This window comes from Brachionichthys hirsutus, chromosome 15 (genome assembly GCF_040956055.1).
Source record: "Brachionichthys hirsutus isolate HB-005 chromosome 15, CSIRO-AGI_Bhir_v1, whole genome shotgun sequence".
Taxonomy (NCBI): domain Eukaryota; kingdom Metazoa; phylum Chordata; class Actinopteri; order Lophiiformes; family Brachionichthyidae; genus Brachionichthys; species Brachionichthys hirsutus.
The window spans coordinates 3,291,237-3,314,864 of NC_090911.1; the positions used below are offsets into that span (position 1 = coordinate 3,291,237).

The 23,628-nt window shown below is 43.9% G+C and overlaps 3 protein-coding genes across 3 annotated transcripts; all 3 read right to left on the minus strand.

The window, feature by feature from the left end:
- Positions 1–7,027: 7,027 nt before the first annotated feature.
- On the minus strand, positions 7,028–11,168 carry urod (uroporphyrinogen decarboxylase). Its single transcript, XM_068748844.1, has 10 exons — positions 11,016–11,168; positions 10,099–10,211; positions 9,930–10,009; positions 9,557–9,619; positions 9,234–9,431; positions 8,991–9,152; positions 8,748–8,882; positions 8,200–8,300; positions 7,937–8,003; positions 7,028–7,370 (listed from the first exon to the last, which is right to left on the minus strand). The coding sequence occupies exons 1-10, from the start codon at positions 11,036–11,038 to the stop codon at positions 7,206–7,208; spliced, it is 1,107 nt and encodes a 368-aa protein (XP_068604945.1). The 5' UTR covers positions 11,039–11,168; the 3' UTR covers positions 7,028–7,205.
- A 994-nt stretch (positions 11,169–12,162) lies between these two features.
- Positions 12,163–19,874, minus strand: lyn (LYN proto-oncogene, Src family tyrosine kinase). The gene is made up of 13 exons (XM_068748949.1): positions 19,796–19,874; positions 18,627–18,763; positions 18,058–18,100; positions 17,493–17,598; positions 17,229–17,327; positions 17,018–17,121; positions 16,774–16,923; positions 15,615–15,767; positions 14,609–14,791; positions 14,411–14,487; positions 13,480–13,633; positions 12,944–13,075; positions 12,163–12,365 (listed from the first exon to the last, which is right to left on the minus strand). The coding sequence occupies exons 2-13, from the start codon at positions 18,756–18,758 to the stop codon at positions 12,163–12,165; spliced, it is 1,536 nt and encodes a 511-aa protein (XP_068605050.1). The 5' UTR covers positions 18,759–18,763; positions 19,796–19,874.
- A 2,374-nt stretch (positions 19,875–22,248) lies between these two features.
- On the minus strand, positions 22,249–23,103 carry pkia (cAMP-dependent protein kinase inhibitor alpha). The gene is made up of 2 exons (XM_068749298.1): positions 22,941–23,103; positions 22,249–22,325 (listed from the first exon to the last, which is right to left on the minus strand). The coding sequence occupies exons 1-2, from the start codon at positions 23,101–23,103 to the stop codon at positions 22,249–22,251; spliced, it is 240 nt and encodes a 79-aa protein (XP_068605399.1).
- Between the last annotated feature and the right edge of the window lie 525 nt (positions 23,104–23,628).

Genomic DNA, 23,628 nt, shown 5'->3' on the forward strand with positions numbered 1-23,628 from the left:
GCTCACGCTCGCTCTTCTCCCCCAGTGGCAAACGCGTCTTTGGCCTCGCACAGTTCAGCAAGAGCTTGAATCCGTTCCAGATAGACGAGGCGTCATCGTACAAGCACTTCACACAAATACCTCTTTCAATACGCTCCTGCCTGCTTCAAGCATTTATTTATTGATTGTCTGGTAACTCTGTAGGACTGAGTCGGGATCACAGCCACCCACAGTGAAGAGCTTGTTTTTTTTTATAGAGGAACATTTTCTTTTCTTTTCTTTTTTTTTTTTTTTACATTCCAGTCACAACTCTGGCCTTTCTGATCTGAGGAAACGCAGACGGGAGAATGAAAAAGGAAAACTGAGCAAAAGAAAGAAAACGGAGGCTGAACTCAGTTCTCAGGGACACCACTTAAGAAACGAAACAAAAGTAGTAGCATTAAGCATTTAAGATATTGTAAATACGAAAGTGTCAATTCATAAAATTGTAAAGTTCTAATTATTTATGATGAGTATGTTATGTGGTTTTCCCTTTCTATCTTACTTTTTGGACCGCTCTCGGGGGTGTACTTGAACTGTTTTGGACAGGAAATTTGACAGCATTTTTTTCTAAGAGTAAAGATTTCCAAGCATTTCTCAGGTGCTCCTGTGTAACATTTCTGTCTTTGCTTTTGCTATGACTTTTTGTATGTTTTTATTTTCCAAGAAGGAAGCGTGGAAATCAGAGTTGAGAATGAGGATGGCATTCATTTGTAAACCGATATGTTCTAAACCCGACTATGCAGAACCACTTCAATGTGTCCTGGTGGACTGAACCACTAGAAGAGAGGGCGGGGGGGGGGGGGGGCGATGAGAAGCAAAGACGAGACCCTGCGTCCTCGTGTTTGGACAATGTGCAGTAGCCATTCTGCAAAAGCTGCAACACTTAGAAGGGGAAAAAAAACTATGAAAAGGGTGGGAAATGCCTTTCTGACCGATCAATGTACAAAGTTTATTTTTGCTTTACTTGTTCATTTGTCTTATTTAATGGGGACTCAAGCCTTTCCGTGTCTTCTCAGAGGTGTCCGAGTCTCAATGCAGACATGTCAGCCAGTCTGAACCAAACTGAACAGAAGAGGCCGTCTGTGGATGTTGTTTGTTTGTTTCTTTGTATTGCTTTTGTCAATTCCCCTCAGCAAAGCTGAGTTCACCTGTCCTGTCTCCGCCCATCCCTTCTTCCTGTACACCGACCGGGTTGGGCTGGAAGCGATGCAGCAGTGTCCTCTGTTGTCCTGCCTTTAAGCACAAGAGACATCGGTGCATCGCAGCAGCCTCGTCTGCGTCGAGATTACACTAAAAGATCATTTTCACTTGTCGGTGCAATCGAAGAAATGGGATCCAAAGCGTTTCGGGTTCGTTTCCTTGCTGCTGTGTTAAAGCCCGGACTATTGTACCACTCGCGTCTAGTGATGACAACAGAAGACGCTCCACTCTACCATCATCTATCAGGCTGCATTAACTATATCAGCCAGTTCTGGAGGGTTGTTTGTTCTGTTCCTCCCCTTTCGTAGCTGGTAGAGATCTAGTCCACCTGCTGTTTCCCAGTTTGTTCTGTCCTTTTGGAATCTCTAACTTAAGGGAAAGCTGAAAGTGTTTGTTGCCTCTTTGTGCTACTGATTATGAAAAGGTATTTCCAGTATTTGTTGCCACAGAAGTATGATAGCTTATCATCAACACTTGGTTTTTTTATTTGTCATTTTTTTGTGCAACTTCTTGAGCTACTGTCTATAAAGCAAGAATTTATTACTATTTATGTAACGCTACTACCATTTTATATTGATTTGTGTTGGAATCTCAGTGCTTTTCTATGAATAAAGTGTGAAACACATTACAAGGACCTTTGTGTTTTGTGATGGGAGGGGTTAATGACTAAAGTACTATAAATCATCTTAACTTTTCATTTGTTTATATTTTCCAAGACTCACTCTTTATTCCCCACTTTCACCTTAAATTTAGTCTAAATTCAAATTAATACTAAGACATCAAATTAAATCCAGCACAACACATGGATCTCTTTCCATCATTATTCTAACATTTTTGAGACGCCTCACTGAATTTCGGATGCTCATTTTGGACGGGAAGCAGTTCAATCATTGGCTGTCGCAGTTCCAACTGTGAAATGTGATTGGGCGATACGCTGAGCGTGAAACTGTTACCATTGGCTTTTCCATTGGTGCGTCAGGGATGGGATAGTGTGGAGCGTTATCACTCCGGATAAGCTTGTGATTGGAGGGAATCTCCCAGGGGAGTGTGGACGATGCTGCTGTTGGTGGTGGTGGTGGCGGTGGCTGATGGAACAGCAGGAAGACAGAAGCATGGAGGAACTAGAGGAGGTGTATAAGGAATCATTATTAAAAGAGCACCTGTTTTCTTCTGCCATCTCAATAGCCCCACAATGAGAACAGGAAATTAAGACGAGACAGTGTTGAAACTGGCCCCAGCGTGAAGGAAATAATCTTTCACGAGCGCTTCATTTCTGTTGAGGATTATCTTTTCATCACAGATTGTCCTGCATTAGCAAATTAGTAATGGTTTAATAAAAGTCTGTACTTCAGTACAAGTATTGTCTGTCAGCGATTCTGCATCCACAATTCAGTGTGAATAAGAAATACAACATTAATCCAACTGCTTCCACCCCGTCTAAAGTGCTACTGCACCAATTAAAGTCTAGCGGAGAGCTTAAATTAAAATAGATTTGAGTTGATCTACATAAATATTTCATTTTCTTGTAAATACAATGTACAATTCAGCATATAAGATTTTCTACACGACAAGATATAGATATACAAAAAATATCTTGTAAAATATGTAAAATACGCCATCAGGGTGTCCATAACTCAGCTGAATGTCTCTGAGTGGGACGTTGTCTTCAGCATCTGCATTTGAATGCAGCAGCTCAAGGTCCCCAGTTTGTCTCTCTGCCTCCCTCCACAACCACCACGTTAATAATCCTATCAGTCTCTGTCAGTGTGGGATGTGTGTGTTCATTCATGCATGTGGTCAATGAAAGATGGTGTGTGTGTGTGTGTGTGTGTGTGAGTGTGTGTGTGTGCGTGTGTGTATGGGGGGCGGTTACTGATAAAGCGCTGATAATGTCCATCCATGGCAGATGATGTACAGCCTGCTGTCTCTCCAGGCAGATAGGATTTTCAGGCCCACTGATTTGCTGAGATGGAGCCGAGACCTCCTCAAACACACAAAAACACACACACACACACCCACGCACCCCCCCCCCCCCCCCCCCCCCCCCCCCCCCACACACACATGCACATGCACTCGAATGTTCAGAAAACACACAAATGTGGACAAAACCTTTCAAGGTAACCACGTGGAAATTGATCTCTCTCTCTCTCTCCCCCCCACCCCCTCTCTCTCACTCTGTATTCCCAGATGGCTTGCTGACACACAGTTCCAGCCTCTTTAGTCTGTCACCAGTTGGGGAGACTTTTTGTCATTTGTCTACTTCCACATGGGACACTACAACATGCGTGCATTCAGTCTCAGCTGCTAAAACCAGAGAAGATATTCACCTTCAACTCCACACGTTTAGACTTTAGAGCGTAGCATTCTGGCAATATTCAAAACTCCTCTGATGATGCCCTGAAAGAACAGGAAACAAGAATATACAATCGCTTGTGTTCAGGTTTAAGCTCTTAGAGCTCCATTTTTTCCCCCAGAGCCTTTAAATGTTCACCAATCACTTTGCACTTGTGCGGTCAGGAGAGGCAGCGTCATGAGAATTTAAAAAAATCAAATGATGATAAAATAAATATGTTATTTGTCTGATCTGTATATTTCCTTAATAGTTTAATAAAATAAAATTGCTGTTTAGTAATTAAAATCACTGAATCTCTGCGTTTCCTGTTCAAATACAAGCAGAAGTTACGCGGTGCGGCGATGCCGGCGCTGCTGCACCTCAGATTGCTCAATCCCACACACACTGTATTAAGCGCGTGCTGTCGGGGCGTGCCAGTCGCTGTCTCTCTGTACGTCACCAATATGTTGTTTGTAGATACTTTTATTATATTATGTTATTTTTAATAGTTTTAGTAATGTATTTGATGCATGTTTACAACTAATTTAGTCTTAATGGTTTGGACTAAAACTGCAGTGAAATGTCACATGGTGAGGCAGACAGTACCTCTGCCTCAAGACAGAGGCGAGCTTGAGCCCGTGTTTATTAGTTCTATCCATGAAACACGCGAGTTACAAAGAAGAAGAAGAAATGCATGAGTTCAACGAGGAAGTATTTTCACTGCAACAATGGAAGATGCAGATTTTATATCAAAGCTAAAGAATTTCTCAAAACTGGACTTTCAGTCAAAACAAGAAATGGATTTTTGTCCAGAAGGATCGGCGGACTTGATTTACAAGGTCTGCTGTTACCAAACATTAGACCTGAAGTTGCCTAAAGTCAGTCAAAGTAGCACTAAAATACTCATTATTGTGCTGCCAACTGGACAAATGAGTCCATTCCCAAAGCCAAATGTAATATGTCTTTGATAATCTTGATTAATTAACCGATTGATTGTGGATAAAAATGCTTCATCCTCAATGAGGTTTATTGGCAAAATATACATATTCAAAAATAAAATCTAGGAAGAGCTGTTGGAATCGCCAAGGCAACACAAATGACAGCTGTTTTTCCTCAAACACAACTCAAAGTACCGGTACTACTTTTCAACCGTGAGTATCTCTCTCACTTTGTCCAGCACTACTTTTGCTGCTGGAAGCTTTACCTGATTTATCTTAGCTCATTCCTTATGGATAGAGGTAAATAATTAGTACAGCATTTAAGTGTTTTCAGATCAAATGAGTCTCGAGAGTGGCAAGTGAGGAGTTTAAGCCCCTCCTCCAGTCTGGTCACATGATGTTTTGATTTTTGCTGGAGTCCACCACAACATCATCAGTGGAACAACAACCGGATTTACTCGAATCTGCTTATCTTATGTTCTGAGCTGCCTCGGGGAGAAAAACAAGGGATTGTTTCATCCCTTGTTTTCACCGTTCCTCATTTCACGAACTCTGATCATTACAGTAATAATTCATGCAAGGTAACGTTAAGCTGTACTCTGTTTTAAAGCTTTATGTTTACCTCAAAGTTAATACATTATTCAATTCACATGGAGGCTAGAGGTCTGTGATTGGATGCCATGTCCTGCTTAGCTTCCCTAAAGCCTTCTGATTGGTTAAGATTATACCAGTCATCACTGTATTTAACTATAGCTTCAATTTAATGGTTTTCTTTATTATTTAGTTGTGGGATTAAAGTTACTCTGCCGCCACTAATAGTCTATGTCAGGCATGGGCAAATATGCGGCCCATTGTGCCTTCTAATCCGGCCCGCCGAAATTGTCCAAATTATATAATTAAATAACATTATATTATAATTAAACCTCATTCAGTTGACCTTTTCCCTGTCATTTGTACAATGAGCCTTGGATATTCATGCTTTGCTACCTGTAAAAGGCCAAATCCTTTCATGTAATGGCTTCTACATGTCATTTATATTAGTTCACACAAACACTCCATCCATCTGGTTCGGGCCCGGCCCCTCTGTCAAATTCTAGAACCCATTGTGGCCTACGAGTCAAAGAGTTTTCCCACCCCTGGTCTATGTTGTCCCAGAGGCCGCACAGCTCAAAGAAGCAGCGTTTGGACACATTCAGGCAGGACACCGTCTCCGCTGTCCCGCTTACTGGACTAGGACCCGGCTGACAGCGATCACGTTCGGTGGTTTATTCACAAGTCTGATATAAATCGCCGAAACCAAGTGAAGCATGAATAACAGATCATTTACATGACGCTATGTGTGTATTCAAGTGTTTTAATTTGACGTTGTTTAAGAGGATTGATTGATTGTGTTCTCAATGCTCCTGAACTACCTCTAATGGAGGACTCAGTTGCTTCATGTGAGAAGTTTTCCTGTTTCTTTACTGAAAGGTAGAGAACATCTGGGCCTCCACTGTGCTGCTTGCCTCTGACCCATGGATTCTTCTTGCTTTACTGTTCTAAATCATTTTGCACCTGTTAGTCTGCCCTCTCTGACTGAGTTAGTGGGCCACATGAAACCCTGTGCCTCGCCGGGGGACCCCATCCCACCCCGTCTTCTGAAAGAAACCTTCCCCACCATCTGTTGCTAACATCATCAATAGCAGCTGGAACTTGCGGGACGGTCCCTGTTTGCTTTAAACATGCCATGATTAAGAAACCTGGCCTTGAGCCTGCAAAAATGACACATTTTAGGCCCATTTCAAAACTTCTGTTCCGTTCCAAGGTTCTAGAAAAAGTGGTTTATAGCCAGTTGAAAAAACATTTTTAGGTTTTGGTTTTTGATGGTTGCAGTATAAAAGAGAGCTATCACACAAACTATGCAAAGAAACGTTTCCTAAATTGAAGGCTAATTGAAGAATTGAGGCTACGACTGTGATCAACTTTATACGAGTGTGGAATTAGCAGGAATTCAGCTAACCAGATCTCATGTCTGCTAAACAGCTACAAAAGCAATGCACCCCAGCTGAAACTCTGTCTGAGCAAAAAGCGAATAAATAGCACAAAAATTACAAAGAAACATATCTATGACCTGAAAAAACTGCAATTCACTCCATGAGACATATATTCAACAAAATAATCCTATAATAATATTAAGGTCGAAGACAAAAATCGTCCAAGGCATCTTCTCTCACAATGAGAATAAAAATAAACCTCCCCTGCGAAATGATGCCTGGCTTATTTATTGCAGTCGTTGTCTCGAGCTAAAACCGACCAACTTCTAAACTCTTGTATTGATGACGGATGACAATTAAAGAACTACTTTTCATCTACAAGTCGAAGCTGTTTTTCCAAGATCCAAAGTGAATACACGGCGGATACAACTTAAAATGTGTTTGACGTGTACACAATACTGCCATCTGTGTTTAATGGGGGCAAACAATCCGCTCCCAGTAAGACCAGTGCGTTATAAACGAGCAGGAAGGCGAGTCGTAGACAAACCATCATCACAATAACATTATTCTTGGATTAAAATTGGGTCAATGTCTTTATTATTTCCTTCAGATAAAGCCACTGCAAACAGATGAAGCTGTATATTATTCAATTATCCACCCTTTATAATAAGAATAAAGACGTTAGAAATGAAGTCACACAATCTTTGTCTTCCACGTTGCGTCACACAGATGCGTCCGCCATCACAGCTGCTCGATCATCCGTTTAGAGTGCTGGTGCACCGCTTCGACGAAGGCGCCCACGCTCTCTGGGTCCATGTCGGGGTACAAGCCGTGACCCAGGTTGGCGATGTAACCCTTCGTGCCGAAACGCTCCAGCATCTTCTTCACGATGTCGGAAATACGTCCCTGAATGAGAGAGTGTAAAGAATCAGCTGGCAGACATGTCCTCCGGCATCATAAAGAGAAGGTCGCAGAATGTAAATGTTTTTTTGTTCAGGACATAAATAAATACCTAAAAATTACATATTTGTCATGAAACTTGGAAAACAATTCAGACACATGTAAAGAACCTTTAGATATTTCTGAACATTCTTATTTGTGGGTGTTCATCCAGAGAAGAATTAAAACTAAGAAATATTTCAACACATTGTGAATCAACATCCAACATATACCGAGGAGCCTTTCACAGCTTAGAAAAGTCTTTTTTATGGTAACTTCCTCCCCTTTTGTGCCTTCAGTCTGGCAAACAAAGCAGGTAGAGATAATGACCTGCAGCATTCAAGGTCTGAGCTTACAATGGAAAACCTTTCTAATCAGTTTGGGACATCAGGCATTCCATAGGTTAGGATAATGTTGGATGAGGTGTACGGAAGTCTGTTGCATGAACGGTGTCTGTAAGAAGTTCCGCCTCTTCTAATCTGAAGAAGATTTTGGTTCCTGTCTTTGTGAAGCCGCAGCCGGAGTGCGGTTACCTTTGGAGCATAGAGAGCACAGGGGTCCATGTTTCCCTGCAGACTGACCCTCCCTCCCGAGCGCTCCCTGTGAACACACACAGGCAATCCTTTAACCAACAGGTGAGGCATGTGGCGAGCAGAGCAGGAAACAGACAGCTGTTGACTCGAGTCCTGCACCCAGTGGGAAACTAGTGGCGATGAAGAGGTCACCAATGGTTAACTAGCTCCCGAGGAAACGCCACACTCTACAGGCGGAAGCTGCATGTGGGCGTGCATGTTACCGTGCTGATCTCGGGTCGATGGTCCAGTCCAGGCCGACCACCTCATAATGAGACTGAGACAGATCCTCCACGGCGTAGTGAGCGTCCTTTGCAAACACAATCTGCAAGACCCGAAAGACAAGAGGCGGTTTTCAGAGCAGCTTCTGCTGAAATCCTCGTGAAGCATTTCCTGAGAAATGCTGCCCTCTTCTGGTGGTAAAACCATCATCATCATCATCATCACCATCCCCTCGTTTCAATTGGACCAGGCGGCTCCCTAATGACACCTCATGGGAAACGGCATTGTTGAAGCAACAGAGTGATGATAAGAATAGAACAGTCGATTGAAACTAATAGAGAAAGTAATTAGAACAAGAGAACATGCAACATGCAAAAAAATAGGAGAGAAAAACATCTGGGAGTTTAGATGGGACTACGTACATCATTAGCCGCCGACACCGGCGAGAAGAACACAGTGAAGAAGCGCTGCAGAGCCCTTAATGAGTGTGGCTGCTGAATATGTGGGTAGAGCTTTACATCTATGCTGCTGATGTTAGCAGCGGCCTCACCATGGGAACGTCTTGTCCTTCTTTCTTGAGGCCTTCTTTAACGCGGCGAGCGATGTCCCGGAGGTACGGCAGCGAGAACTCGCCGAACTCTTCTGGTCCCAGAACGCCGGCGTGAGACTCAAACACCTGAAGAGCCTGAGAAACACAGAATAACGGCGTCTTCAAAAAAACGTCATTGGTTCTCGGACATAAACTCATAAAGGTGCGTCCGGACTCTGGAGATGTGAAGGCAGGAGGTCTGACCTGGGCGCCAGCCGTCACCTGTCCCAGCAGATACTGCACAATCACATCCGTCAGCATCCTCAGCAGCATGTGGCTGGCATCGGGGTGCCGGTACAGCCAACGCTTCGCCTTAGAGTGCGTGTTGGAGCCCCCGCCTTCTATCATGTAGGACATCAGCGTCCACTGTGGGCGGGCCAAGGAAAGAGGAGAGGGTAAGAGGCGGAGCTCAGTCCAGCGGTGCATCACAACCGCGTCCTCGCTAACCGGAGCTCCGGTGAATCCGATGAGCGGCACTTTGCCCTGGATCTTGTGTCTGGTCAGGGTGATGGCTTTGAAGACGTAGCCGAGCTCTTTGCTCACGTCTACATTGGCCTGTAGGCGCTGCAGGTCTTCCGGCTCCTTCAGGGGCTCTGGGAATGTCGGCCCCTTTCCAGCCACCATCTGGACATCCATACCCATGGCCTGCAGAGAGGAAGACGGTGGCATAAGCACTGAAAACTCGATGTGGACGGAGCTGCACCGATCATTTGGAGGCCACAGAGAGAGCAGAAGAAGCATCCGCACATGGACACAAGCAGCACGCTAACCTGCGGGATAACCAGGATGTCGGAGAAGATGATGGCGGCGTCCAAAGGGAAACGTCTCAGAGGCTGGGGGAGGATCAAGGAGAGAAGATATGCAACATGTTTGCAGTTCGTCATTAGACATGGGTTCTTTGCATTGGCTTCAATGTTCGACTGTGGGCGCATCATGTAAACATGGAGGAACACATGAATTGAGAGTTGGAATCTCTATAAGTGGATCTTTATAGAAACCGTTTCTTTTTGCCACATATTGTTAAATCAGTGCATTCGTAATTAAAAGTCTCTCATTCTAAACACCAGCAGTATTTGTCTATAAAGCCTGTGCTATGCTAATGCTAATATTACTGAAGGGTCTGCTAATAAGCATGAGACACACCTGCAGAGTGAGTTCACAGCAGGCCTCCGGGGAGCGACACGTCTCAAAGAAGTCTTTCCCTGATCTGGTCTCACGAAACTCTGAAAATTAGATACAAAAAAAAAACACGCACAATTATTGCTAGAATTAAGATGAAGTGTCATTTCAGGTAAGGGAGAGAAAGCCGTACCTGGCAGGTATCGTCCCGCCTGTCTCATACACCAGACCGGGACATGTTCGGTCTCTTCCCGTCGCGCTGCTCGCAGGAACGTATCGTTTTGGAGCTGCGGGAAGTCTTCGGGTCTGCGTTGAGTACATAGACAGACACAGTCCAGTTAAGGGTTAAAGTAGCAGACAAGTCATAAACTTGTTATACATCATGTTTAAGGCGCCTTGTGACCATTTAAACCACAAAAAGGCGTGAATAACAGCAGTTTCCTAATCAATACTCCGTTATCTTACGTGCAGGCGTGACCCAGCGATCGTATTGAACATCCAGCTGATGAGGGATTATTGGCGATAACAGTCCTCTGCTCGCTTATCATCATCCAGCAGTAGAAAAACGGTTGAATGAATATCAGTCCAGGAAGCGACGCATCGCCACGGAGCAAGAGTTCAAACTGATCACCAATAGATCAGTTTGAAACCTCCACGTCAATCAAAGCGTGTCATCGCTCCTGGGTTGTTGTTTTTTTTTTTACTAATCATTAAGTTTATGCATTTACATTTTCATTCATGAAAATAACCATCGGAGTTTGATCTGCGCTTCCAGCTTGATGTGTGTGTTCGTCTTTCATCCAGTAGCGACAGCTAACAAAATGATCAATACGAATTAATCAGTATTTCCTTCATTAAAGGTAGATTGAGAGAACAACAACAACAACAACAACAACAACAACTTTACATGCGAGCAAGACGGACCAGTGCCTGCGTAATATCGCTTTCCGGTCACGTTTCTTATTTGTATACAAAAAGAATCGTTTATAAACGTGATTATTGATTCCATTATTCTATAAATAACTCTTTACATCAGGATGACAGGAGCAGGTTCCATAATCCGACTCATTCCGCCGCCGTTAATCTTCGTGGAACGACGGAAGTACTCACAGGATTACAGCAGCGTCACTCATGTCGGCGGAGGAAACTCTTCTCACGCTTCCTCGTCTCTCTGTTCAGGCGTCAACTGCGACCAGCAGCTCCTCAGACGTCATTTAAACCGGTTTATGCAACGTCTACCGAGCCAGCAGGCCGCGGCCATCTTTAATGATCATGTGACCAGGAAGGACCCGGAAGCGAGCCCTGCCTTCACAATAAAATGCTTAAAATAACTTTCTTTTTTTCTTTCGAGCTGACTTATAAAATAGACATATTTTCATTTCCTACAGCAGCAAATGTCAAACAAATAACTCGAAAACAATAAGGTTTTTCTATCTCATGATATTAAAAGCAGTGCATCAACAGAATCCAAGTTACACAGAACTTTAAAACTGTCTGAAATGGTGAAATGCTAAGAAAAAAGAGGTTCCTCAAACAGACAAAAAAAAGGGAAGGGAAACAGTACTTCATTATGAAGTGAATTTAAACGTGACAAACCGTTCATTGGTCAATTAGACAGCAAGCAAACCGAACAGAACTGTCTATGATCCATCCATCCATCCTCCTGGAGACGAGACGTCTGGCCTACAGCTGCCCTTTTGCGTGCACATTCTTTAACAACTTGCCCAAATGGACATGTTATGGAACATGACAACATATGATGCTGGGTTCATACATGTTAAACACCTGAAGAAGAGTCAATTACATCAATCAAAATGATAAATTAGCAAGTCAAAAATATGTTCTCTAAATGCTTACTCAGTATACAAAGATGAGTGATGTCTTCACATTTTACATGTTAAAATAAACTTGACAGAAGGCCATTACTTTATTTGCAGGATTGTAACAGCTAATTCTACATTGTAATGGGCCCCTTTACTGTTTTACTATATTTACACTGGAATCAGAACTTAACCTTCATGTTTGCCTACTGCATTTACAGTCTCTCTGTATGAAAATATAGTTGAAAATTAACAAATACATACAAATATTCAAATGCCTAGGCACAATATGGTATTATATAAAAATACAAACACAGATAATTGCTTATTTATGTTTGTCAATTTTGTATAAAAAAACATCTCAACTATGAATATTATAGGATAAATTGAAGTGCACTAAATAAATCCATTTTTAATCTGCAGTGAACGTCTGTATTCTACGGCTGCTCCTGATACTGTCCCTCTGTGGCCGTGTAGAAGTCATCCAGGAAGCTCTGGATGTAATCAAAGGTGGGCCTGTCTTCAGGTTTGTTCCTCCAGCAGGACATCATGATGTCATAGAGTTCAGTGGGACAGTTGTCCGGTTGCGGCATGCGATAGCCACGCTGCAATGAGGACATCACTTCTCCTTTAGTCATACCTGGGAACAACACACGGAGGAGGGATTACAGACGACACACAAGCACAGTCAGGCTGACATGAAGGAGATCAAAGAATATGTTCATTGATATTAACAAGTCTATGTTTTAAAAGTCCTAGATTTAATAATATCATGTCAAAAATACGTTTTTGTGACAGCAATATTAAAAGTGTTGCATTATTATATTATAATAACACTTTCTTTTTGACAGATGGACATATTGCACGAAATAATCTAAACCAGGAAGCAAAACTCAGCAGCAGAGGGCAGACTAACCATCCTGGCTATATCAACCTGGGCCAGACTGCCAGACAAGGAAAGCTGCTAACTGGGGACCCATTTCACAAAGTCCCAGCAGCCCTTAGAACCCTCAGGCTTAAGTGAATTGAGTTGATTTAATCAGCTATCTACTAAAGGCCAACGTCAAATGAATGGAGACCTTCGGGGAGGCCCTCTCCTCTCCGTGTCCTGAGGCTATAAACTGAAGTGGGGGCCTGGGAATGATTAAATGAGGAATCAGCTGCTTTTAAACCAAGCTTTAGTAGTGACACAGATTATATAGTCCAGCTCATGTTTACCTGGGTACGGCATTTTCCCATAGGTTATAATCTCATATAGCAGAACTCCATAGGACCACATGTCTGACTTGATGGTGAAGGAGCCGTAGTTAATGGCCTCTGGAGCGGTCCATTTAATCGGGAATTTGGCTCCTGTGGAGGACACACAAACGTTACCGGTGTCCACGCGTTGGGCCGGGTCTCCGGAGACCAGCTCAGCAATAAATCAGTATTCATTTCATTCACTGTTCTTATTTCTAAAAGGCTGCATTGGCGTTGGCTTGTTTGCCTGAGGAAGCGAACACATGCATGTGCGTGTGTAGCCCAGAGACGACGTGTAGCGTCACGATTGGTCGATTAAGTCGTGCGGGCGTGTTTGGCGGAACGGTCAATCGTAGTACAGGATCATCGTGAAAACCAACGGGAGCAAGCAAAAGTTTGTCCCAAAAAAAAGCTGCCAAAACGGGATGTTTTATGTCACAAGATTCCAGTCAGCTCATTTTTGATGGAAAATAAAGACACACACACACACACACATACACACACACGCGGTTTACCCTCTCTGGCGGAGTACTCGTCGTCCTCTATGACTCTTGCTAGTCCAAAATCAGCTATTTTACAGAGCAGACTCTCGGAGACCAGGACGTTAGCTGCTCTCAGGTCTCTGTGAATGTAGTTCCTCTTCTCTATGTAGGCCATTCCCTCTGCTATCTGCAACAGCAACAGAGAAGATGACACTGCGTGACCTTCACTTGACCAGAGGGCATCGGTTTCCCTCCAGCGTCAAACTAAAACATAGCTGCTGGTGGTGGATTGTTGGTTACAGCTTTGTCTGTCCTCTTTATAACAACTGCTGCTCAGAGGGAAAAGTAAAATCAACTACGGCGATGACATCGTAGGACTGTCCCTCCAGGAAGCTGTGATGTCACGATTGATCAATCGTTGTCCATCCTACGCAGTCCTGCGATCACAACTCACCTGCAATTTGAACCAGTCACTAGAGTTTCCTGTCTGTTTCATGTTTCAATCCACTAGTCAGCTCATGACTTGGGGATGAGCCTAACCGCGAACGCTACGCTAGAGCTATTATTGGTTTCTGAAAATCAGGATTTTCATTTAGGGACTATGACGTGTCTGTTTATAGTCTTTCTGTCACATGGTTTGGGCTGTTTTACCGGTAGATGTTAAATTAGTCTTGCTAGGACTTAATGTCAGAGCGCAGAACCTTCTTGCTGTGAGACAACAGCACTACCCACTGCACCACTATGATGCTTGGTTTTGTTTTACTGAGAACTTCCCCCCGGTCTTTGTTACCGTTGACTGGGAGTGGAGCCACACACACCCAACACGGGATTATTGATAGATGTGTAGTTTTGGTTCTTCTTCCTCTTTCAGTTCAGCAATGGAAACACTGACTCGGGTCTGTTTCACAACCACGAAAAAGAACAAGCTGAAGAAGCAACACGTTGGGGTCAGTGTTAAAATCACCTGCGCTGAGAAATCGATGAGTTTGGGTAGTTGCAGTTTGCACCCCAAGCCAGTCTTTAAGAAGTCTAGAAGGCTCCCTAAAGAGGAGACGGGACAGGAAACAAGGTCAGCGTCCTTCGGAACCCGCTGGAGGACCTGCTTGACAGCGATTCTGATCCACGAATCATTTTGCCTGCATATAAAATGAGAACCACTTACCATTTGCCATAAATTCAGTTATGATATAGATGGGCTCCGTCTTGGTGACGACGGCGTAGAGCCGCACCAGCCTGTCGTGCTGCAGCGTCTTCATGATGTTGGCTTCTTCCATAAAGGCTTCCGCCGTCATGGTGCCCGGCTTCAGCGTCTTCACCGCCACTTTAGCTTGACTGTTGTAGTACGCTGCAGGAATAGAAATCAAAGGAAGGGGGTAACGGCGGGACTGGAGGTGGTCCCTGCTCGGCGCTGCAGGGTCCAGTGTCTCTGTGCTGCCGTGATTTCATTCCAATGGACTTCAGAAAGCGTTCTATTTCCATTTAATTTAAGATTGGGTAGTTTTAACCCTTGTATTTTATCATTTACAAATGGCATTAGTCACTGAAATGCTTTCATGCAGCCGATGCTTCTTCATCCCGTCCTGCCGTGAGCAGGTACAATAATCCTTATTTCCATTTTGTGAGGAAAGAAACTACGTAGTTCCTGGACGAAACTGCCCACGAGGCTCGTCAATGATTCCTGGAAGGAGACTTTGTTCATGTCATTCTGCGACATTCAGAAGACGCCAGACATCCTGTAAAACCGATCAGGTTTGATCGATAAATAGCAACGCAGCCCATTCAGGAGGCAACCGAGGCGTTTCTATTGTTGGGTGAACTGGCCCTTTAGCCCTGTAGAGCATTAGCTTGTCATCCACACAGACCTTTGCATTGATTATGACCTAATTTGACTCCGCTTCAATTAGTTAGTCGTTAACAAGTTGCTGAGCCTCGTCTTTGATGCACAGATCAGCTTGATCGTCCTCAGAGGGAAACATTTCTGCTGCTCTGGTTAGACATTGGGTGAGAGATAAGGAGGCAATGATTTACTGGTGGGGGCGCATGCAGGACAATGACATCTGTGTCTCCATGAACCTGGTAGTTTCTGCTGCTGCTGTAAAAAACACCAGTCACAGCCACTAGCACGCCCTTTAAGAAGCCATCATTAGAATAATTAATTCTTTCCTTACCCATCCAGACTTCCCCAAACTGACCAGCTCCGAGTTTATTCACCATCGTAATGGAGTCTTTGGAAATCTCCCAGGCATCTTTATCCCACGGCTTCTGAGCTTTGGGTTTCATGCATGGACGGTCCAGCTTACGACACAGGCCATCTGCTTTGTCTGGAAGACACGCACGCACACACACACACACGTACACACTGAGAGATGCATAATATGGTATTTTTCAAACATTTTCAGTAATCTGTACATTACTTTATCTTTATTTATTTATTTTAGTTGTATTATGTGTATTATCTATTTTTATTTTACTGTATTGTTATATTTAAAGTAAAACTTTATCTTTTTTTATTTTAGAATCTTTATTTACTTTACATTAACCAACATTTAAAATAAAACATAGAGAGGAAGATGAATTAATTTTCACGCTGACTGGGTTTCACTTTCTGGAAAGATTAAAGGCAAAATTCACATAGATGTGATCGATCGGGACTCAGGCTGTCAGGATAGCTAAACGATACCAGCATTAAAAATGCTTCTCAGAGCTCTTTTAATACAAATAAATGAATAAATAAAATAGGATAATGCAGGCTGTAGTTGCTCAGAAAAGTTTCTGAAATACCAAACTTGGATGGAATTCCCATTTAATCCTATCACGCTTTATCCAAAATGAAACTCAAAGCCCTGCAAGCATCATGAATTGATTACTACAGTTGTTACAGCCAAACAATTCAATCCAGTAGATGCATTTAACTTGCACCAAATTTCAAACACAAAGAAACACAAGATCCATGCATTATTCCATGAGAACGTAAAGAAAATTAAAAAAAGTTTCTAGAAGTTTTTTGAAAATCTCCTCTTAGACAGGATGTTTGACTATACTTGTACTGTAATACATAATATTGTTTGACTGTACTTGTACTGTAATACATACTATTGTTTGACTGTACTTGTACTGTAATACATACTATTGTTTGACTGTACTTGTACTGCTCTAACATTCTATCTAATAAATATATTCATCATTTGGAGAAATTCTTCTCAAATGGGTTTTTTCGGGTGCAATTTTGTCAGTTTTGGGGTCATTATTGTGGAAAACTTTGCAAAACCACTGCTCCATGAAACTCAGATTAAACCCTGATAACAAATGCCACTGAGCAGCACTCACTGTGGTAGTGTTTGATCATGATGCTGATGTCACGGAAGGTGATCTTAGGGGAGATGTAGTAGCCTCCGTTGTCCATCATCCTGATCTTATAGTGCTTGACCATGTCTGTCCCCTTTTCGCCCACGTCTCTGACGGACAAGGAGTAGCTTCCTGCGGGAAGAGGGTGAACAACAACCCGTATACTGGCAGCAGGGCACGTTAATGAATGCAGCTCCAACGCTCAGGGCTGCTGGGGTTTCCATACCTTTCGCTGTTTCACTTTCCCTGATAAGATAAGAGCCTGGATTGTTTGCTGGCGCCAGCAGCTGCCGCTCCGCATCCTTTCTTGTGATGTCCTTGAAAAACCACCTGCAGTGAACAGAGATCCGTTCAATAGTCTGTAATTCAGAGATTAAGCTGTGCATTATTAGCATGAAACAAAAAACTCAAAGCATTTATTGGGAGCAGCTACTCACTCTTCTGTTTCCATGGTGTCGGCTTGGCCAACGTAATTAGATGGGATGAATCCTTCTTTCTCCGTGGTCAAAGACCTCGCCTTCCACCACTCTCCGTGTCTGCAGCAAACAGCCTTTTGTTTTTAGCACAGTTGTTGCCTTCTCCTCCCGACATCGCATCAGCAGCTTGTTTCAGCACGGTGAAGCTGACCTTGAGCGTTCGCATGCTTCTATGAAGTGTTGCGCTCTAAAATGAACCTTCAAATGAAAATATCAGACACTCACTCCTCCAAAATTCTCATCTTCTCCCCCTTCCTGAATCCCAAGTCATCCGGATGCACGGCGTCATACTGGTAAAGACCAACCATTAGTTTCCCCACAGTCTTTTGGTCTAAGACAGAAAAAATGAGATTTGCATTAAAGGCTGTGCAACAAATACAAAAATTATATTTGAACCACGCAGTTTTACACAGGCTGAAGAGACCAAATCTAAATCTAAACAAGCGACCTAAAATTTGTTTCGTTTTTGTCATTTATTTATTTACGTGTTTGTTTGTTTTTCAGCATAATAAATAAAGTTCAGCATTAAAGTAATGACACTGATTTGTGTTTAGCACGTCTGGAAAATATCTTTTGTCCATTTAATACATGTAAAGATTCATGTAGTAACATAAGATTTAGGTTTTTAGATAAGTTTAAATTCTAGACATGCTACTCAATACTTTTATGTACATCAAACACAACACAAGCATTAGCAGTAGGATTTTGCCACTGCTAAACAGGTAAATGCTAAATTCTCACCTCAGTTTTATCACAGATATTATAATTAGAAACTTAGAATATTTCAAACCTTCCATCTTTTGGAACATCTGACCAGGTAGCAGTGAGTTAGCCTGCAAAGAAACACCAGGAGACACGACATCAACGCAGGGCGGCACAGTACTAGTATGTGTGACAGTACTGCACAATTTAACTCAAGTACCTTTATCGTTTCCTGATGGCTAGAATGTTCAAATATGCCAAAATTTAAATGGCCTTTTTCACAACATTGAGAAAATGTGTCAGAATTAAAATGCTTTAATGAGAAGTGAATCATTTTCTGCTTGTAGCTCATCCTAACTGATTCCATCCATCCATCCAGCTGCTTTTCCGCTTTCTGGGCCACGGGATTTACTGGAGTCTATCCCAGCTTGCTATGGGCGAGAGACAGGGCACACCCCGGGCGCGTCGCCAGAACATCACGGGGCCACACAGAGCTGAGCATTCACCTGAGCTGCATGTTTTTGGTTAACGGACAGACAGACAAACCAACCCCGGCGGAGGTGAATGTTGAACTCCCACAGGAACAATGATTTTCATCACGCTGGGCTGACATCAGCACCAGGACACCGAACGGCTCTGTGGCGTCCGACTACTTACTATGCTGGGGTGTGTATTGGAGGTGGGGTCTCTGACATAGTGCGTTTGCACGGTACCTACAGGCTGCTGGCCGGCCTTCCCCTCCCCTCGTCTGCTCAGGCCTTCGCTCAGCGTGGACTTCATGCAGCCCATTCCGTCTGCAAGAGGAAGTGAGACAAGGAAGGCTGCTGTGGACGCTTAAACACGGTTACCACGGAAACACTTCAGATAGTCGGTTCCAGAAACGTGTGGGTTTCTGGAAACGCAAAAACAATCATTGTATGTTTCTCTGTATCTATTTTAAAAGGTCACAGAGGAAAGGCGTTTACACAATTAGAAGCAACCTCCACGGGACGTGTTTTCTGTAAAGGAATAGTACACCAATTTAACATTGTGTGTGTGTGTGTGTGCGCCTAAACCCTTGATTCAAATTTCACACATGATCACAAAATGAGACATGATCAGCAGTCAAACAATGTGAATAGAGGCTGTTGTCTATAGAGCCATTTCATTGGTTCAGCGCCCCTGTTGTATTTTTATCTTGACAAACAAGCGGAAGCCAGCGGTCTTAACGGAACAGGAGCCGACACGCTCCGCGTGCGTGTCACCAGAACTCACACTCACTCCTCTGGATAAAAAGTGAGGCAAAGCCTGGGGTGATAAAAAAGGGTTCGCCTTCACTGTGACGTGTCGATGAGTGTCACTTCAATTGAAGTTAAAGCTGTCATTAATTACAGTGTCGAAAACAGGTGCCATTAAAACCCTAACCTAACACAACCATTAAACAACAACAACAAATAAACACCAAATATTAGCATTTTATACATTCATATCTAATAGTGTGACGGGCCGCGTTTGATGCAATGTCTTTCTACCATGTCGAACCGATTACTTTTGTCTAATTTGCTTTCCTGTTATGTGTAATTCTTAAATTATAATCTCCTATAAACGCTTAAATATACTGCTTATTCATTCATTTACAAGTTAATTTATTCACATTTACTCACTGTAAAAGAGGAACACTGGCTTCAATAATTGTGTAGAAAGAAAATCAACAATTTGATCTTTGAAACTCATTGATACATTAAAAACGTCCCGTTTAATCAGCCGAACCGACCGTTTCCCACAAACACGGCTCAACCACAGGCGGTTCGATCGCTCTCTGATGTCACACCTGCTCCTGTGCTTACCTGTGTTTGTTGTGCAGGAATGTCCAGTCCTCTGACCTGTCCTGTGTTTGTCTGTGCAGGAATGTCCAGTCCTCTGACCTGTCCTGTGTTTGTCTGTGCAGGAATGTCCAGTCCTCTGACCTGTCCTGTGTTTTGCATCAGCTTGTCTGGATGACAGCAGATTTGAGGCTCGGCAGGCGGCGAGTCTGAAACGCTCTGCCGGCAGAATGAGGAACCAGTTGTGGGTTTTTCTCTCTTACTGAAACTTCCTTGTGTAATTGTCCAGTTATTTGGATAATGAACCCCCCCCCCCCCACCCCCACCAACAGACACGCTGTGCCACAGCAAACGGATGTCATAGAAACACTAACATTTGTTAATGCCAAACCAAGTTTTATAAAACTTCACAAACAATTCAATTTTGATTCAATTTTTACATTTTGACCATCCCCCATATTTCCTTACTCATTCCTCTAAACGTGCTGTTACCTGCGTGTTAAACATTTATAATCTGTAGTTTCATAAATGGGTTTGTGATGTTTTATAAATGGTCACACAGTGCCGCCTGCAGGCAAGACGGCGAAAGTACAACAACACACATTTTTACCACTGTTACTTTATTATTTTGTTTTTGACAGTGTAGAAAATATGGTCACAATAGACAAACTACACATTGTGCACGCTCATGCACTGCCGTTTCTACATGCGGACGGCGCACGTGTCGCCGTACGCGGGAGTTTAAAGTCAAAAAACAAATTCACTGTTTATTATTACAATAAACTTGAGTTTGCATGAATCAGATTAATACAAAGCCCACTTGCAGTACTACAGTAAAATTATACTGTAGAGAAAATACACAGTTTTTTACAGTGCATGCATGATGGTCTCTGTGTATGATCATTATGGGATGTAGTTACTTTAGAACGATAGAAACTTGAACACGTCACACTTCCTGGAAGCTCCACTGAGTATTGCATCGACGCTTACGGACCGGCTTGACATTCTGGGAAACACGGCGACTCACATTCCTGCTGAGCGTTACGTGAGATCGATACCACAAAGTAACTACTGTATCTACAACTGGTCATAAGTCAGCAATTATTTTTTTATGAAGGAAAAATGTCACTGTTGCTTCTTAGCCTGAATTACATGAGTGAGCGATGCATCAGGAGCAGCGCAAGCTGCTGCCCATGAAGAAACCTAAGCTACAAAGGACGGGTCAGAACCAACATGAAGACCCGACCGGGCTTCTAGGGTAGTTTAACAGGAAGCTAGGGCGTCCCTCAGGGCTGGATACCTCCACCCAGGCGGTAAAACAAGCTGAACCTCTAACACGGCAAGCTTTATTAGCTGCGTGTGAGCGTAATTCAAATTCAATCTCGCAACGTTAAACAACGTAAAATGAACAATCCTGGCTCCGCCCCTTTACCTGGACCCACCAGTTTCTTCTTTGCTACTTTCCCTTCCACCAAGTTTTTGTGTCATCCTGCAAACAGTGCAACAAATAAATCAGCATACAGTAAAAAATGTAGTCGAGCCATTATGATACAAGAGGGAAAACAGCGTATCCGAGTCCTAGCACCTCTAAAAGCGTCCCACCGTCCCTGCTGGTCTCACGGCCTCCAGTCCCAGCCCAGGGACCTCTTGTAAAATAGCCAATTGTATTTTCCATTTGTGAACAGAATGAGCTCCTAAAAGCCAAGGACAATTACTAATAGTTACTATCGTCCTCTCGGGTGGCTCTGGGCAAACATAAAGGCAATTTCCCCAAACATTTCAAACCACTCCTTATCATTACAACAGCATAATTACAAAAGTTTAACAAATGCATGTTTAAAAAAAAAAAGCTCGTACAGCATTATGTTAATTTGAACCACGGCATCGTAAACACGTGTCGCCCACGCTATCACAAGGCTTCCCCAGCGGTCTGCTCCTTTTCACACGATGGGCCGGTTTCACTAACAGAATATGACGTCTTTAAATCGATTAAAAAAAAAGCAGTCCTAGTGTTTCTTGCTCTTCTACAGCCGAGCGGTCCAGTTCCCTCTTCGGTGTCGTCCATTTAAAGGAAGCACCAGTCGTTACCTGGTCATGTGATCTCGGCCAGCATCACGACAAGCACGCCGCTCCCAAGGTGAGCCGATACACAGCATGTCTCTGTGGTCTTACAATCTGAATTCCCATTATCCTGCCGGGGTGATTAGTGACTAGTAAAGTAAAATCAGCTGTACAGGCGCTAAGACGCGTGTCTCTGCCCTTCTGACATCTGCCACCAGCCTAGTCCTCCAGTGCACAGCAGCGCCACAGGGACACGGGGCACCGGGTGATGATGTCACATCGGTGGGTTTAGGGGGTTAGTGCCCTGCTTTGCTCGCAGGCATCTCGACAGCGTGTGGCGCTACACCCTGCCTGCAAACGGCTTCATCACAGTGAGCGGAATCCACCTCGGCCCGTTAGCAGGCGTGCGGCGCAGATTAGCTGTTCCTCTGCTCAGCGTCCCTGTGGGCCGAGGATGACGAGGAGCTCTGGCCGTCCTCGGTGTCGTCACCATCTGCAGAGGAAAAAACGGAGATTGAGACCGTGTGCCGCACCAGCGTGGTTACATCATTGTTTTTTGGAGGGTTTAGGCTGTCGACAGGGTCTCTGTTACGTAATTCACAGAGTCAGTCAGAAGCACGTCGCTCTGCCCATCGGTGGCTTTGGAATCCCTGTGGGATGTTTCCATAACTGAGCACTGTGTGTGCATTACGTTCATGTCGTCACCAATGTCTGGTGACAGCATGAAATGGATGGGGTTTGAGCACACACACACACACACAATACAATACAGGACAGGCAGGAAGGAATCGAACCAGGAACCTTCTTGCTGTGAGGCAGCAGCACTACTCGCTGCACCACCGTGCCGTTAAAGAGACGGATCAGTTTTCTCTCTCTACATTATTTAGCAACGCGATAAAGACAGCAGGATTAAGTAGGACTCCGTTCTGGAGATAACACTATAGAGATGGTTTATTCTAATGTTGCAGCCACATTTAGGATTAACCTTATTAAGCATCACGATAAAATGTCAACGTTGAGAAATAACAAAGAATACGTTGTTGCAAAGGTTCAGATCGACGCGGGTGAAAGCATGACGTCCACGGGGCGGCCGGACGCAGTGCTTCACCTCCTCCTCCTGCGTTGATGTGCAGCCGGGACAGGGACAGGGTGAGGGACAGTTCACGTCCCTCTGGGTCACTGGGACTCTGCAGGATGTCGTGCATGGCGTTCCTCCGTCCAGTCCTGCCAGAGGCAATGAAGTCTGCATACGTGGCCTCAACATCAGCCATCGCTGGTGCATCGTCCACACAACTACAGGAAGAGGAGGTACATGTAAGTACACAATACACAGCGTACCTCTGAGATATGTATTTAACGCAGTTCCGGTGTACAGTGTCATGTTGCATGCTAAGAGTCGAGTATGCTAGCCGGGCCTTCCACCCGCTGTTAGCCCCACAAGGAAGCTCCCTGCGGGAGAAGCCGAACGACACGTCATACGTGGTTCCCAAAATCACTAACGACGCCTTCCCCCGCGTTAAAGTCCCGTTTCTGCGGTTTCTTACCGTCAATAATGTCTCCGCTGGCGATGCAACCGAGGCTACATTTGTAGGGGACGACTTCTCCTCCGAAGCAGGGCCCGACACCGCATCCAACGACCCGCCAGAACCAATACAAGAGAACAGAACACCAACAACAACGAGCAGCCGGTGGGTATCAGTTCGAAGAAGAACGACCGCGGGAAAATAACCCGACAACGTCAATCATATCTGGATGGTTCGTAAAGTCCCGAGTCTGTTCTTCCATGATCGTCGCAT

Excerpts from the sequence above, each read along its gene's own strand:
- urod (XM_068748844.1), bottom strand. The coding sequence starts at position 11,038 with ATGAGTGACGCTGCTGTAATCCT. Across the intron at positions 10,010-10,098 it reads GGCGGGACGATACCTGCCAG|AGTTTCGTGAGACCAGATCA; the intron begins GTACGGCTTTCT and ends TCTAATTTTCAG. Across the intron at positions 8,883-8,990 it reads AGGTGACGGCTGGCGCCCAG|GCTCTTCAGGTGTTTGAGTC; the intron begins GTCAGACCTCCT and ends TGTGTTTCTCAG.
- lyn (XM_068748949.1), bottom strand. The coding sequence starts at position 18,758 with ATGGGCTGCATGAAGTCCACGCTGAGCGAAGGCCTGAGCAGACGAGGG. Across the intron at positions 14,488-14,608 it reads AACTGAATTTATGGCAAATG|GGAGCCTTCTAGACTTCTTA; the intron begins GTAAGTGGTTCT and ends TCTCCTCTTTAG. Across the intron at positions 13,076-13,479 it reads CGAGTACTCCGCCAGAGAGG|GAGCCAAATTCCCGATTAAA; the intron begins GTAAACCGCGTG and ends TGTCCTCCACAG.
- pkia (XM_068749298.1), bottom strand. The coding sequence starts at position 23,103 with ATGGCTGATGTTGAGGCCACGTATGCAGACTTCATTGCCTCTGGCAGG. Across the intron at positions 22,326-22,940 it reads CATCAACGCAGGAGGAGGAG|ATGGTGACGACACCGAGGAC; the intron begins GTGAAGCACTGC and ends TTTCCTCTGCAG.